Source organism: Panthera leo, chromosome A3 (assembly GCF_018350215.1).
Source record: "Panthera leo isolate Ple1 chromosome A3, P.leo_Ple1_pat1.1, whole genome shotgun sequence".
Classification (NCBI taxonomy): Eukaryota; Metazoa; Chordata; class Mammalia; order Carnivora; family Felidae; genus Panthera; species Panthera leo.
In genome coordinates, this window is record NC_056681.1 from 103,559,583 (window position 1) to 103,571,169 (window position 11,587).

At 54.0% G+C, this 11,587-nt stretch overlaps 2 protein-coding genes across 17 annotated transcripts in view; one reads left to right on the forward strand and one right to left on the reverse strand.

Annotated features, from left to right (window-relative positions):
* Window positions 1–4,571, reverse strand: part of BCL2L11 (BCL2 like 11) — a 51,340-nt gene extending 46,769 nt beyond the window's left edge. For 4 of the 11 annotated variants that reach the window (XR_006200846.1, XR_006200847.1, XR_006200848.1 and 1 more), the window contains exons 1-2: window positions 2,025–2,227; window positions 1,316–1,710 (exon numbers count right to left, since the gene is read on the reverse strand). Coding sequence is in view for 7 of the 11 variants with exons in the window: in XM_042933066.1 (XP_042789000.1) it covers window positions 1,316–1,697 (382 nt within the window). In the remaining 4 variants the exon portion in view is untranslated. Of the gene's footprint in view, window positions 1–1,315; window positions 1,711–2,024; window positions 2,228–2,613; window positions 2,844–4,383 lie in introns of those variants that run through there. The other 7 variants (XR_006200849.1, XM_042933070.1, XM_042933072.1 and 4 more) reach the window with 5 other exon arrangements.
* LOC122216345 lies at window positions 2,919–7,133 on the forward strand. Of its 6 annotated transcripts, XM_042933060.1 has the most exons (6): window positions 2,919–4,375; window positions 4,551–4,778; window positions 4,932–5,120; window positions 5,233–5,400; window positions 5,494–5,603; window positions 5,790–7,133. In XM_042933060.1, the coding sequence occupies exons 1-3, from the start codon at window positions 3,748–3,750 to the stop codon at window positions 5,096–5,098; spliced, it is 1,023 nt and encodes a 340-aa protein (XP_042788994.1). In that variant the 5' UTR covers window positions 2,919–3,747; the 3' UTR covers window positions 5,099–5,120; window positions 5,233–5,400; window positions 5,494–5,603; window positions 5,790–7,133. The 6 variants fall into 6 exon arrangements, with proteins under 6 accessions (XP_042788994.1, XP_042788993.1, XP_042788995.1 ...); XM_042933059.1 differs by lacking the exon at window positions 5,494–5,603; XM_042933061.1 differs by lacking the exon at window positions 5,494–5,603 and having other exon boundaries at window positions 5,948–7,133.
* The last annotated feature ends 4,454 nt before the right edge of the window (window positions 7,134–11,587 follow it).

The following is an 11,587-nucleotide window of genomic DNA, read 5'->3' on the forward strand; positions in this document are numbered from 1 at the left end:
CAAGTGACCAACCTTCTGAGGCTCTAATTCTGTAACATGGGGACAGACCTGCACGGTTTCCCCATCTGAAGGTTAGGAGGCACAGCCCCATTCTATCTGTAAATGCAAATTTGCCATTGTGTTCCAGCAATCAGATGTCTAGCCTGATGACTGTTCAGTTAGCTTCTGGCAAAAATGTGATCTGCATTGTAACAGTCTGTATATACCGGATCCTTCAGGAATAATGCTGCCAACTTGCTTATATTTCATTAATCCAGGAAAGGCTAATCTGTCCAAATGGGAAGCAAGATTTTGGTGAATCCTTATCAAGACATGAACCTTTTCCATCAGTGGGGAAGAGTGACTTGAATCAACACAGACTTACTCCCTTACCAAGGTTGCCAGAAGCAAACATGCTCAAAGTCACATGCTGGGGGCTCAAGGGTCAAATCTAGCCTGCAGATGTTTTATCTGGCTTGCACAGTGCTTTCAAAGTTCTAAATTAATTGCCAATGTCTAAACATCAGGATATTTGGCATCAAAATCTACATTCCTGGGTTATCTTGCACTATACAATAGGAAAATAACTACTACTCTCAGACCACACACCCACACAGACACAGTTGGGGGCAGTTCTAATGTAAAAAGTGCAAATGCTCCCTGATTTCCCATAGTTAGTTCCCACAAGGTCAGTTCCCTCTGTGATTATATGGTCAGGTTTTCCTGGGCATTTATGTTTGCCACTCCTGGTTCAGACCCCAAAACACTGTTTAATCCCTGAAATAAAAACCCACAATCTAATCTTATTAGTGCTATACCTAAAACCTCTGAGCAAACAAAATTAGCCCAAAGAGAAATGTGAGTAGAAAGCAAACCATTTCCATGGTTCTATGTTGGTACTGCCTTTACAAACAAGGTCAGTTTTTTAAAGTGTTCTTGTTGAAAATGGTTAACCTGTCTCGTTTCCCTCCATACATTTAGTCATGTTTTTAAGCTATTTGCTGTACCTGACTGAGTCCCCTTCAAGCAGAGGGTCATTAATAAGTGAGTCTTAGTGGTTACAACAACACCTACACTTCAGTGAAGGCAGGAACAGGGATTCCGGCTTTACTGCTCAACAGGCAGACACTGGGTGTATTTTACTGCTGCTACAAAACCTGATTTAAAATCAATGTCGGCTTGATGTCTTATTTGACACATCCTCCCCTCCTATCAAAACATGGAATAAATCAGTAAAAAGGTTTCTAAAAGGGGGTTTAATGTAAATGTTACACACAGCCTTTACACAGAGTCAAACAACCACACGTTAACTACCTCTTACCCGGGTATTGCTTACCCATTGCACTGAGATAATGGTTGAAGGCCTGGCAAGGAGGACTTGGGGTTTGTGTTGATTTGTCACAACTCATGGGTGCCGGGCTCCTGTCTGTGTCAAAAGAGAAATACCCACTGGAGGATCGAGACAGCAGGGAGGATCTTCTGACAAAGATGAAAAGCGGGGATCTGGTAGCAAAAGGCCCGGGGCTGGCTGGTGGGGCCAGCGGGCCCTGAGGGCTGCCTTGGGGGCAGCGGTCCCCTTCGCCTTCAGGATTACCTTGCTGCTCTGTCTGTAGAGAGGTAGGGGCCCCAGGCCTGAGCTGAGGAGGCCTCTCAGCAGGCTGCAATTGTCCACCTTCTCTGTCACACTCAGAACTTACATCTGAAGGTTGCTTTGCCATTTGGTCTTTTTTTCTGCAAGTAAAATAAAAACTAAGATTATCTTAAGCAAAACAGTAACTGTAACAAGTAACTAAATGTAGCTAACTTTCACGGACTCCTTCAACATTTCTAGAAGAGCGAATGCTTTAACGTTAAGTCGTCAGTTCGTATATTTGTCTGACAATCTTCCAGGTAAGAATAAAAATAACACCTAAAATAACAAAAGTTATCTCTCTCTTTGCGAGGTGGGGGGAGGGGAGGGGGTGGGACTAAACTTCCTGCCACCAAGCAAAATACAATTACATCGTCAACGTGTAACCGGTGCTCTAACGCACACGGACACGCACACAAGTTTTAGGAGAAGCAGCTCGTGTTAAGTCTATTCACACGTGCTCTTTGCTCAGGGCCGCCTTGAAGAAGTCGGAAACTCCCAGCGGGCTCTGATTTCCCGGGATCAGATACCGCGCTGGAGCACGGGAGCGGGCGCAGATGCAGCGATTTGCAGGCGGCTGGCCGCGTTCCCCGCTCCGGCCCCATTGTTCTGCCGAAAGTGCTGAGGGCAGCAAGTCTGGGGAAGGTTTGGCAAGGGCCGTCAGTCGTAGTAAGTGCGTCACAATAGAGTTTGTAACTCCGAGCGAGCGCGGCTCGGCCCGGGTCGGGCGCTCCCCGCCCGCGGTCCCTCCCGCTCCCAGCCCGCGCGCCCCTCCTCCCGCAGGGGGTAGCGCGCCGCCCCGAACTCGACAGAACTTCTCCCGAATGCACCCACACTACGAGGTGCACACCTCCAAATGGGGGGTGGGGGGGAGTCCCCCAAAGCCGTCCCCGGGCGCCCCCTGCAAAGTCCCCAAGTAACTCTACACGCTAGGCGACACCGGAGCGCGCGCCTCCTTCACCCCATTGACCCTCCTCTGTGAAGGCAATCGGGCCGAAACTCACGTCCGCCCCTTCCCTTCCGAGCGTCGCGTCCGAGCCCGGGCCGCGCGGCGTCCTGCCCGCGCCCTTCGCCGACCCGGAGCCCCCTGACCGTCAGCACGAAGGTAGCGCGGGAGACAAAGCCTAGAACTCGCGTTCAGAGCCCCCGGGGCAGCGCAGACCCGACCACTGGCCGTCCACCCGCCGCCGCGCTCCGCCGGGCAGCCGAGGGCTCCGCGCGCCGCGCTTCTGGCCCGCGCTGCCCCGGCCGCCGCCGCCGCCGCCGGGAACATCCTCCGCCTCCTCCCGCTCCTCCCCTCGCGCACTGCGCCCGCCGCCGCCGGCACCGCCGACCTCCCCGCGCCGCTGGCGCCGGGTGCCCGAGCTCCCAATTGGCTCGCGCGCGGTCGCTCTGCGCCGCAGCCAATAGCCGCCGCCGGCGGGGGCGGCGCCTACGGGTCAGGCCGCCAAAGGCGAGGCGATTGTTGACAAACTCGCCTCCGAAGGCGGCCCCGGCTGCGGCGGCGGCGGTGGCGGCGGCGGCGGCGGCGGCGGGAGTCTCGGGGCCAGGAGCTGCCCAGGCTTCCCCAGCCCGCCCCCCGCCTCTGTGACCGTCCGGACGCCGCTCGAGCCTCCGCAGCTCCCGCCACCCCAAGCAGCCGGTCACCTGGAGACAAAGCAGGAGCCTCGCTCTCTCCACACCCGCAGGGCCGATCTCAGTCCCTAGTCCTTGCTGCGGGCCGCCGACCCCGCCCAGGCCGGCTGGGCTGAAGACCCCAAAGGCCGCCCCCTCCCTAGCTGCAGCACCGACCCTCCTCCAACTTCCTCCCTTTTTCTCCCCGTGCGCCGCGGACACGCTCCAAATCTAAGCGATCACCACGGCCACTGGCACGCATATCTGCGCGCACCCGTGGCCACTGCAGACAGCGAACGTATTCACACCCCCATTCCCAGCGTCCCGCGGGTCTTCCACTACCAGCACCAGCACCGAGTAACAGGCCTTCGAGGGCACCGCACCGCCAGCCAGCACTGCAAGTGAGTCGCGGTGCCCGGGTCTCTACGACAGTCCGGCCCCCGGATGCAGCAGGTTCTGCTGCTCGAGGCTCGTCCACTGCGTGGCCGCGGCAGTCGGAGGAAGCCCTCGGTCTCCCGCTGTCTATGGATGGTGCGGCTGGTATCGTCTGCAGCGCACTCGCAGACCGGGCAGGGCTCCCAGACACGTCCGAGAGAACGAACGCAGTAGCTGCCCTGAAACCTCGGCCTGAATGGGCACAAGGAAAAGCCGAGTCCCGTCAGTTAAATAACCACCTCAGTTCCGCAAATCCTCCGCAACGGGCCCAAGCACCCGAGAAAAGTCAAGGCTCCAGACCAGCTCGTACCGCGCAGCCACTACTCGGGGGTCTCCGGGAGCCGGCCGCGAGGCTCTGGCCGGCTGCCGCAGCCCAGTGTCGTGGAGCGGGGCCCCAGCTCCCGGGACAGAGCGGAGAGCACGCGCTGCCTTCCCAGCCGGCCCTGAGAAGCTTCACCACTCCCTCGCGCGGAATCCCGGCCCGAGCCGTACTTCGGCCAAGTGCCCGTAGCCTTTCCACAGATGACCCCTCACCAAACTGGACCTGCAGGGGAAGGGAACCCGACCCGCCTGATCGCCGCCTCCCGCCCAGCGACAAGTGGGACGGGTACGTGCATCTCTGCCTGCACGTGCTCGGGAAGGGAGCAGGAGGTGGAGCCGATCTGACTCCGGTGTTTGTGTTCCGTCGGCACCCGGCCCGCTCCCGGGGATTCGGAGGTATTTACCTTGCGTTTCTCAGTCCGAGAGTCAGAGTCAGACATTGGGGGGACGAGGGCCAGGGAAAGGGCGCCGAGGGGGTGGCGGCGGGAGCGGGGCGAAGCGAGCAGCCCGCGGCGATGCTGGCCGCAGTTGGGCTGGGGCGCGCAGGGCGACTTCAAGAATCCGGTGGCAGTGGTGGCGGCGGCGACGCGAGACGGAGCGCTCTTACAAGATCAGAACCTGGAGGCTGCGCGGAGCGAAGTGAAACCTGCACAGCCCTGCGGCTCGGCTCTGGCTGGTGGCCCCGCGCCCGCACCCAATCACTGTGAGCTCCGCCCCCGCTGGGTCCCGCCCCGGCGCGCGGGCTGGCAAGCCCCGCCCCCGCCGCGCAGCAGCCGCTGGCGCTTTCAGGCTCCGACAGGTAAAGGCGGGGGTGGCCCCGCCGGGTTCCCCTGCGCGCGCTGCCCGCCCTGCCCCGGCTGGGCGTGTTTACTGGAGCGACTAGGGCTGCCGGTGGCTGGTGTGCACCCATCCCCCTCCCTCCAAAGTGTACCCTTGCCTTTCCCCCATCCAGCAGAGGCCAAGACGTGCTCTTGGAACAGAGGGGGCGCTCCGGGCACGCAGAAGCGGGCTGGGCCGCTGCCGCCAGCCGAAGGCCTCAGGAGGCGCCCCCGAGCCCTTGATGGGCTGCAAGGAATTTCTCTCTCAGCCTCTTTGGGGCAGACGCGGGGACTGGGTTGACCCGAGAACACGCAGTTCCAAGGTTGAGCAGAGGGTCTCAAAGCTCTCCTCACTCAGAGTCTGGGGTGCTGGGAGAGACCCCGATCTGCAGGGCTGCTCACCTTCCTCGCTCTCGCCTCACGTGATTGTCTTAGGTTCCCTCCTCTTGCCATCTGGCAGGGACACCTAGCTCGTCTCCCGCGCGGAACCTCCGATAAGAGGCAGAGACCTTGGGGGGGCGAGTGGAGAAAGAGGCCAGGAGCTGATCCCCGGAGGCGTCTGTTCCGTAGCCCCGAAGCGAGAAGGGGCTGAGCGCAGAGCAGGTAAAATAGGGAAATGAAAAAAGAACTCGAAAAAAAAAAAAAAATCCTTTTAAGAAAAAAAAAAAAAATGCCCAGAAGAATCTCGGCCTTCAGGTGGGAGAGAGGATGGTAACTCTGCTCGGGAGTTAGGATCCTAGAGACTGGTGGGGCTCTCAGAGAGACGCCAGGGAGGCGCGGTGAGGCCAAGGAAGGCGGCGCGCATGGTGAGCGGTGTAGAGAGCGAAGTACTCCCCCCCCACACACACCTTTTCCCTGGGCGCTCCTATCCCCTTCCTCCTTGGTGCCCGCGGCCCCACTCCCACTCCTGCTGGGGGGACGGTACACCTCTGGGTCCGCACCCCCATATCTATTTTCGGTTATGAGTTCTCACCGTTACCCCTCACCGCTAGGAGACAGCCAGGAGACAGCCGTGGCCGGGGAGTAGGGGCAAGGTCGGTCGGGAGATGGAACATCCTGCCACGGGGGAGACCCGGTTAGACGGAATAAAGAAACTCAATTTAAGGATCACCTAACCTCCCCACCCCGCCCCCGCCCCCCCAGAACGAAGAAGGAAGGGTCCTCAGTTGCAGAGGAGCAAGTCAGCGAGGCGTTTGTCCCGCTGCTGGCCACCTCGGTCAGTTTTACGCTGCATAAGCAGACATGGAACGTCAGCGAGACAGCACAGCCCCTGGTTAAAGTCTTCTCAGCACATCCTCCCGCGAATCCTGAGCGAAGTGTGGGAGGCCAGGGGTTCCCGGATGGACTCAAGGACCCATGGCCGGTTCTGCCTCGGGATTTCGTCGCAAGAGGGAGAGAACGAGGGCGTGCACGCGGCGAAGTGGACGCAGAGGCCAGATGTCTACCGGGACGTGGCTTGGAGCTGCTGCCCTCGACCTCAGGTGGCGGCCACGGGTGATCTCTGAGCCTTAGCCGCCCGGTGTAGTAGCACCCCGGGGAAAATAACAGAACTCCTGTGCCCGCTGGGAGCCCCAAACCCGACCTAGTGCTCCGAGCTCTCCGTGGGGTTGGGCGACGCAGACGGGGACAGGAAAAGAACCACGCAGAAGCCGTAGTGGTTGTCATCTGCTTCTGTGCAGCTCCGCCGCCCCCGCGTCGTCTGCTTTAGCGACCCTGTGAACACTTTAAAACAACAACAACAAAAAGTAAAACACACACACACACACACCAAAAAATCAAAGGCATCAGGGAAAGCAAATGGTTAAGCGCACTTATTTGGGACACGAAGAGGTCGTCTCGGAGTCTGCTGTTCATGCAGCCCAGACTGTGCTGGGGAGCTTTGGCAGAACACCCCGCGCTCTTCCCGCCCTCTCCCACAGGGGCCGGAGGTCCTCTGGAAAGGGACGGTGTGGGAAGAGCAGGTGGGCTCTCTGTTCCGGTCCGGTCCTGGATGTCGCCCTCGCAGACACAAGCAGAGCTATGCCCACTCCTGCCTCCGCCAGGAGAGGAGGAGAGGGAGTAAGGAGGATGGCTTGGATTGAGAGAAAGGAGCAAGAATGAAGTGGGGCAATGATCTGAAAAATGAGATAGGAAATCTACAGCCCTTGCCCAGACCACAGGCGTTGCCGGTGTGGTGTCTCCGAGTTCTGAAATCGACTTAACTGAAATGTACGGCCCTAGCCCGCCTCCCCATCCTCGGAAGTAGCCGGAGCGCCTTCCCATCGCTTAATGTCTTTATTAAACTTTGTATCTATGCTCCTCTAAAGAACAGATTACAATTTCATATGGTAAAAATATTTTCCGCTCGTTGTCTTACGGTCCGGAAGCCGCCTGCCAGAGAGGACGAGCCGGAGTTCGCGCTCTGCGGAGAGCAAAACTCCAGGCACACGCTCCCCTTTCCACATCCGTGCGTTTCCTCGAAGACTCCAAGGGCGGGTCTGATTCACTGGAAAAGCATCATTTGCTGAGCTGAACTTTGCCCACGAGTGTTTGATTTTTATGCTTTGATTTCCCTCCCCCCCCCCCCCCACGCAGCACCAATGCGTTTTCCAAAAATCACTGTAAATCTGAATCACCGCTGACAGCAGGAGACCTTTGGCGACACCTGGGTGTGGGGCGTGTTCGCAGGGGAACCCACTGTCTAGGGGGATCAGGCGCCTAAGCTGGGAGAGGTTGCGGCTGGGCGCGGCCGGGTTACGTGATAAGGATCCGTGTTCCGGGGCTGCCGCCTGGCTTCCTTTCCCAACAGCCCGTCGCGAACCGCGCCAGCCTCGGTGGGAACCTCGCTTTGCGACCGAAAATCCCCGAGGGCCCAGCGCGTGCCAGGACGGCCTCGGCCCCAGCCCCAGGCGTCAGAGAAGCTAGTGTCGTGGCAACTGCGAGCGAGCCACCACCCTTCCCGCCACGCCCGCTATAACTTGGCTCCCAGCTTGGGCCGCTGAGAGCGCGCCCCTTCTCCGGCCTGGGGTTGTGGCGGTGCAGGGTAGAATGCCCAGGCCGCCTGCGCATTGGTGATTCCGGCGATTGGTGCATGGAGGGAGGTGTGTGGAATGTTAAAGGCGGAGATCACCCTTAGGGCATCATCCTTCACCGAATCGCACAAATCCAGTAACTGCAAAACATGACACAAAGTGACAGATCAGATGTTGGCTCACTTACAGCGCGGGGTGCCATTGGCTTTGCGCCCACTCCCAAGCACCTGCACAGGTAGCCACTGGGGAAACTAGTTTCCCTTGGGATTTCCCGGGACCCAGGAGGGTAGAGGCCGTTGGTCATGAATAACCGTCACAACACTTATCTTAGAAATTCCTAAGTCTGTGACAGCTGGTCCTGCAGAAGTCCACTTCTTCCATACAGGGTTGGGGGCGGGCTCCAAATTAGATGGGAATCTCAGGACCAAGGTCTGGGAATTTTATCAGCATTCCCCTTGCCTGCCCTGCCCTGCCCTCCCCTCTCCTCCAGTCCCCATCCTTTTCCTCCCCTCCACCTCTGGAGTGCCTGGGGTGCCCCCCTCTGGCGTGCTGACGCAATTGAACAGGAAGAGCATCAGACAGGTGAACCCATTGGAGACATGCCCCGGTTCTCTCCAGACTAGCACCTCCCCACCCCTGGCTGGCAGCAGGCCATAGTTCCCGAAATGCAGGCACAGTGGGACTGGGGGTACCGAGACCAAGCACTGGCATCTCTGTGCATCTTACACCTGGTTACTGCAGCAAATCAACCTGCAGTTAAGGCGAACACCGAGGAACCTGGCAGATGTCCATGTGTATTCTGATAACTATTGGAAAACACAAATATGACATCTCGGCAGGAGGGAGGCGGAAATGTAAGCTAGTGATTTTGGAGGAGCTGCATTGGGTGTATTTTAATTTCATTTTCCATAGTTTAGGTGCCAATGCATTTTTTTCTTTTTATTCCCAGGGCAAAAAAAAAAAAAAAAAAAAAAAAAAAAAGCTACCAAAAATAATAGGTTGTTTTTCTAAAACTCAACAAGTACAAGGCGGAGGGTCTGCTTTCCTTTCCCATAACCAGCTGCACAATTTACCCCTCCATTTTTTAAGGTTTCAGCCAGCCATAAATTTCTTTCACTCACCAAATTACAGTTAGCCCCCAAGTTTTTATGGTTGTAAAAACAACACTTACACCAGCCCCACTGTAGCTGCCCTCACAGCAGTGGTCATTACTGAGCTACATTAATACTGTAAAGAGCACAGTTCCCTTACAGCAGTCCAAAATGCCATTTCCGATGTTCAGAGACAATGGGGGGGGGGCGTCCCCAAAACAGGGGTTGGGGTAGGATAGGGGAAGATCATGAATTTTAATAGTCTAACAAGACATCTGCCTTTAAAATGTGCTCTATTACACCAGTAATTTCTAATGAAAACCTTCATTCTTTACACACTGTGGTTAAGCATCATAAAATCAGTAGTGAAAAGACTTTGATCATATTTGCAAGATGCACTATGATGAACTTTCACTGACCAAGATTTCAAAGTTTGTAATTAATACTCTTGACAAATCCCTGACTAATCTGTCAACTCTCAAGGTCTTTAACCACACAGCTCAAAACCGTGAGATGGTGTAGGAGTCCTTAAACCTTCTATGTATTGTAATGTCATTATTCAAGATAAGTTTCCTTTAGGTCTGCATTATGAAACTCAACCAATTTTTGTCACATATTCGACAATGGGGGAGATTCAATTATATGAATGAGTGTTATATGAAAGAGAGTATGGGTTTGGTCTGGCCAGTACCAGACACAGAATAAGCACCGAGAGATAGAAATTGCAGGAGGCAGATTTATTCAATTCCACAACTATTCCACAATTCCACAATCTATTCAATTTCCACAACTTCATTCTCTTAAAACATTTTTTAAGTGTTTATTTTTGAGAAAGACAGAGCGAGCCCAAGTGGGGGAGGGGCAGAGAGAGGGAGACACAGAATCCGAAGCAGGCTTCAGGCTCCGAGCTGTCAGCACGGAGCCCGATGTGGGGCTCGAACTCACAAGCTGTGAGATCATGACCTGAGCCGAAGTCGGACGCTTAACTGAGCCACCCAAGCACCCCTTCACAACTTGAAAAATAAGAATAAAGTGATAAAAAAGGATCTAACGGCTGGAGAAGAGGAGGGTTTTCTTACTCACAAGTGTTCAGGGAGCAACCCCTTCAAATGACACTCTACAGATGAATGCTGTTATAGAAGGGGAAGACCATGTGTCAACTGCTAAGATTCTTTGTTCAACCTAAATTTCTGAGGCCGTCTAAAATATTCCTCCTTCTCCCTTTCTCCATTTGTTGCAGACTGCAACAGGCCCATTGGTCCAGATCCAAGGATCGGGCATCACTTCTTATATAACAAGTTTGACTCCGATTCCAGATACTCCCTTACCTCTGCCTGTGGGGATGATCATTATTATTATCATCCTTTCCCTTACTAAGTACATACTGGAATCCTGTCCTGTGGTACGGATTGTGCTGGGCACTGGAGATTTAGTAATGGATACTGCAGACACAGGCCTTCTAGATCAAGGAGATGTTGAAGAATTTCAAAGACTTTTTACAAATAGGATCTCCTTAATAGAAAATAAACTTAAGGGGCGCCTGGGTGGCTCAGTCAGTTAAGCGTCCGACTTCGGCTCAGGTCATGATCTCACGGTCCGTGGGTTCGAGCCCCAAGTCGGGCTCTGTGCTGACAGCTCAGAGCCTGGAGCCTGTTTCGGATTCTGTGTCTCCTTCTCTCTGTGACCCTCCCCCGTTCATGCTCTGTCTCTCTCTGTCTCAAAAATAAATAAACGTTAAAAAAAAAAATAAAAAAAAAATAAACTTAAGTAGCGAATATAGCATTTATTATTATATATACAGTATTTTTTTTTTATTACGAGGGAGTCCCCTAGGACTAAGCAAAGGGCAGGCATACCTTAGAAATATAGGAGGTTCAATATGTTTTCACTCCTATGTGGATCCTGAGAAACTTAACAGAAGACCATGGGGGAGGGGAAGGAAAAAAAAAATTGGTTTGAGAGGGAGGGAGCCAAAACATAAGAGACTCCTAAAAACTGAGAACAAACTGAGGGTTTATTGGGGGGGGGGTGATGGGTATTGAGGAGGGCACCTGTTGGGATGAGCACTGGGTGTTGTATGGAAACCAACTTGACAATAAATTTCATATTAAAAAAAAAAAAGAAATATAGCAGGTTCAGTTCCAGACCACTAATACAAAGCCAATATTGCAACAAAGCAAGTCAAAGGAATATTTTGGCTTCCCAGCGCATATAAAAATTATGTTTCACACTATAGCTTAGTCTGTTACGTGTGCAATAGCATTATGTCTCAAAAACAACATATGTATGTTGATTAAAATAGGTTTTGTTGCTAAACACGCTAACCATCATCTGAGCTTTCAGCTAGTTGTAGTCACTCATCACAGATCACCACAACAAATAAAATAATAATGAAAAAGTTTGAAATGTTGCAAGAATTACCAAAGTGTGATAACAAGGACACAAGGTGAGAAAATGCTGGTGGGAAAATGGCGTCAACAGATTTGCTTAACATTGTGTTGGCACAAACTTTCAATTTGTAAAAAAATAAAATAAAATGCAATACCCACGAAACACAATAAAACAAGGTACATCTGTACTTTTAAAGTTTAGTTTTATTACCAAACATATATCTCCGTAATATAAGCACAAAAATGGCGCATATGGTGGCCTCCCCCGCTCCCCATTATGCCAGTATATGACCCAACT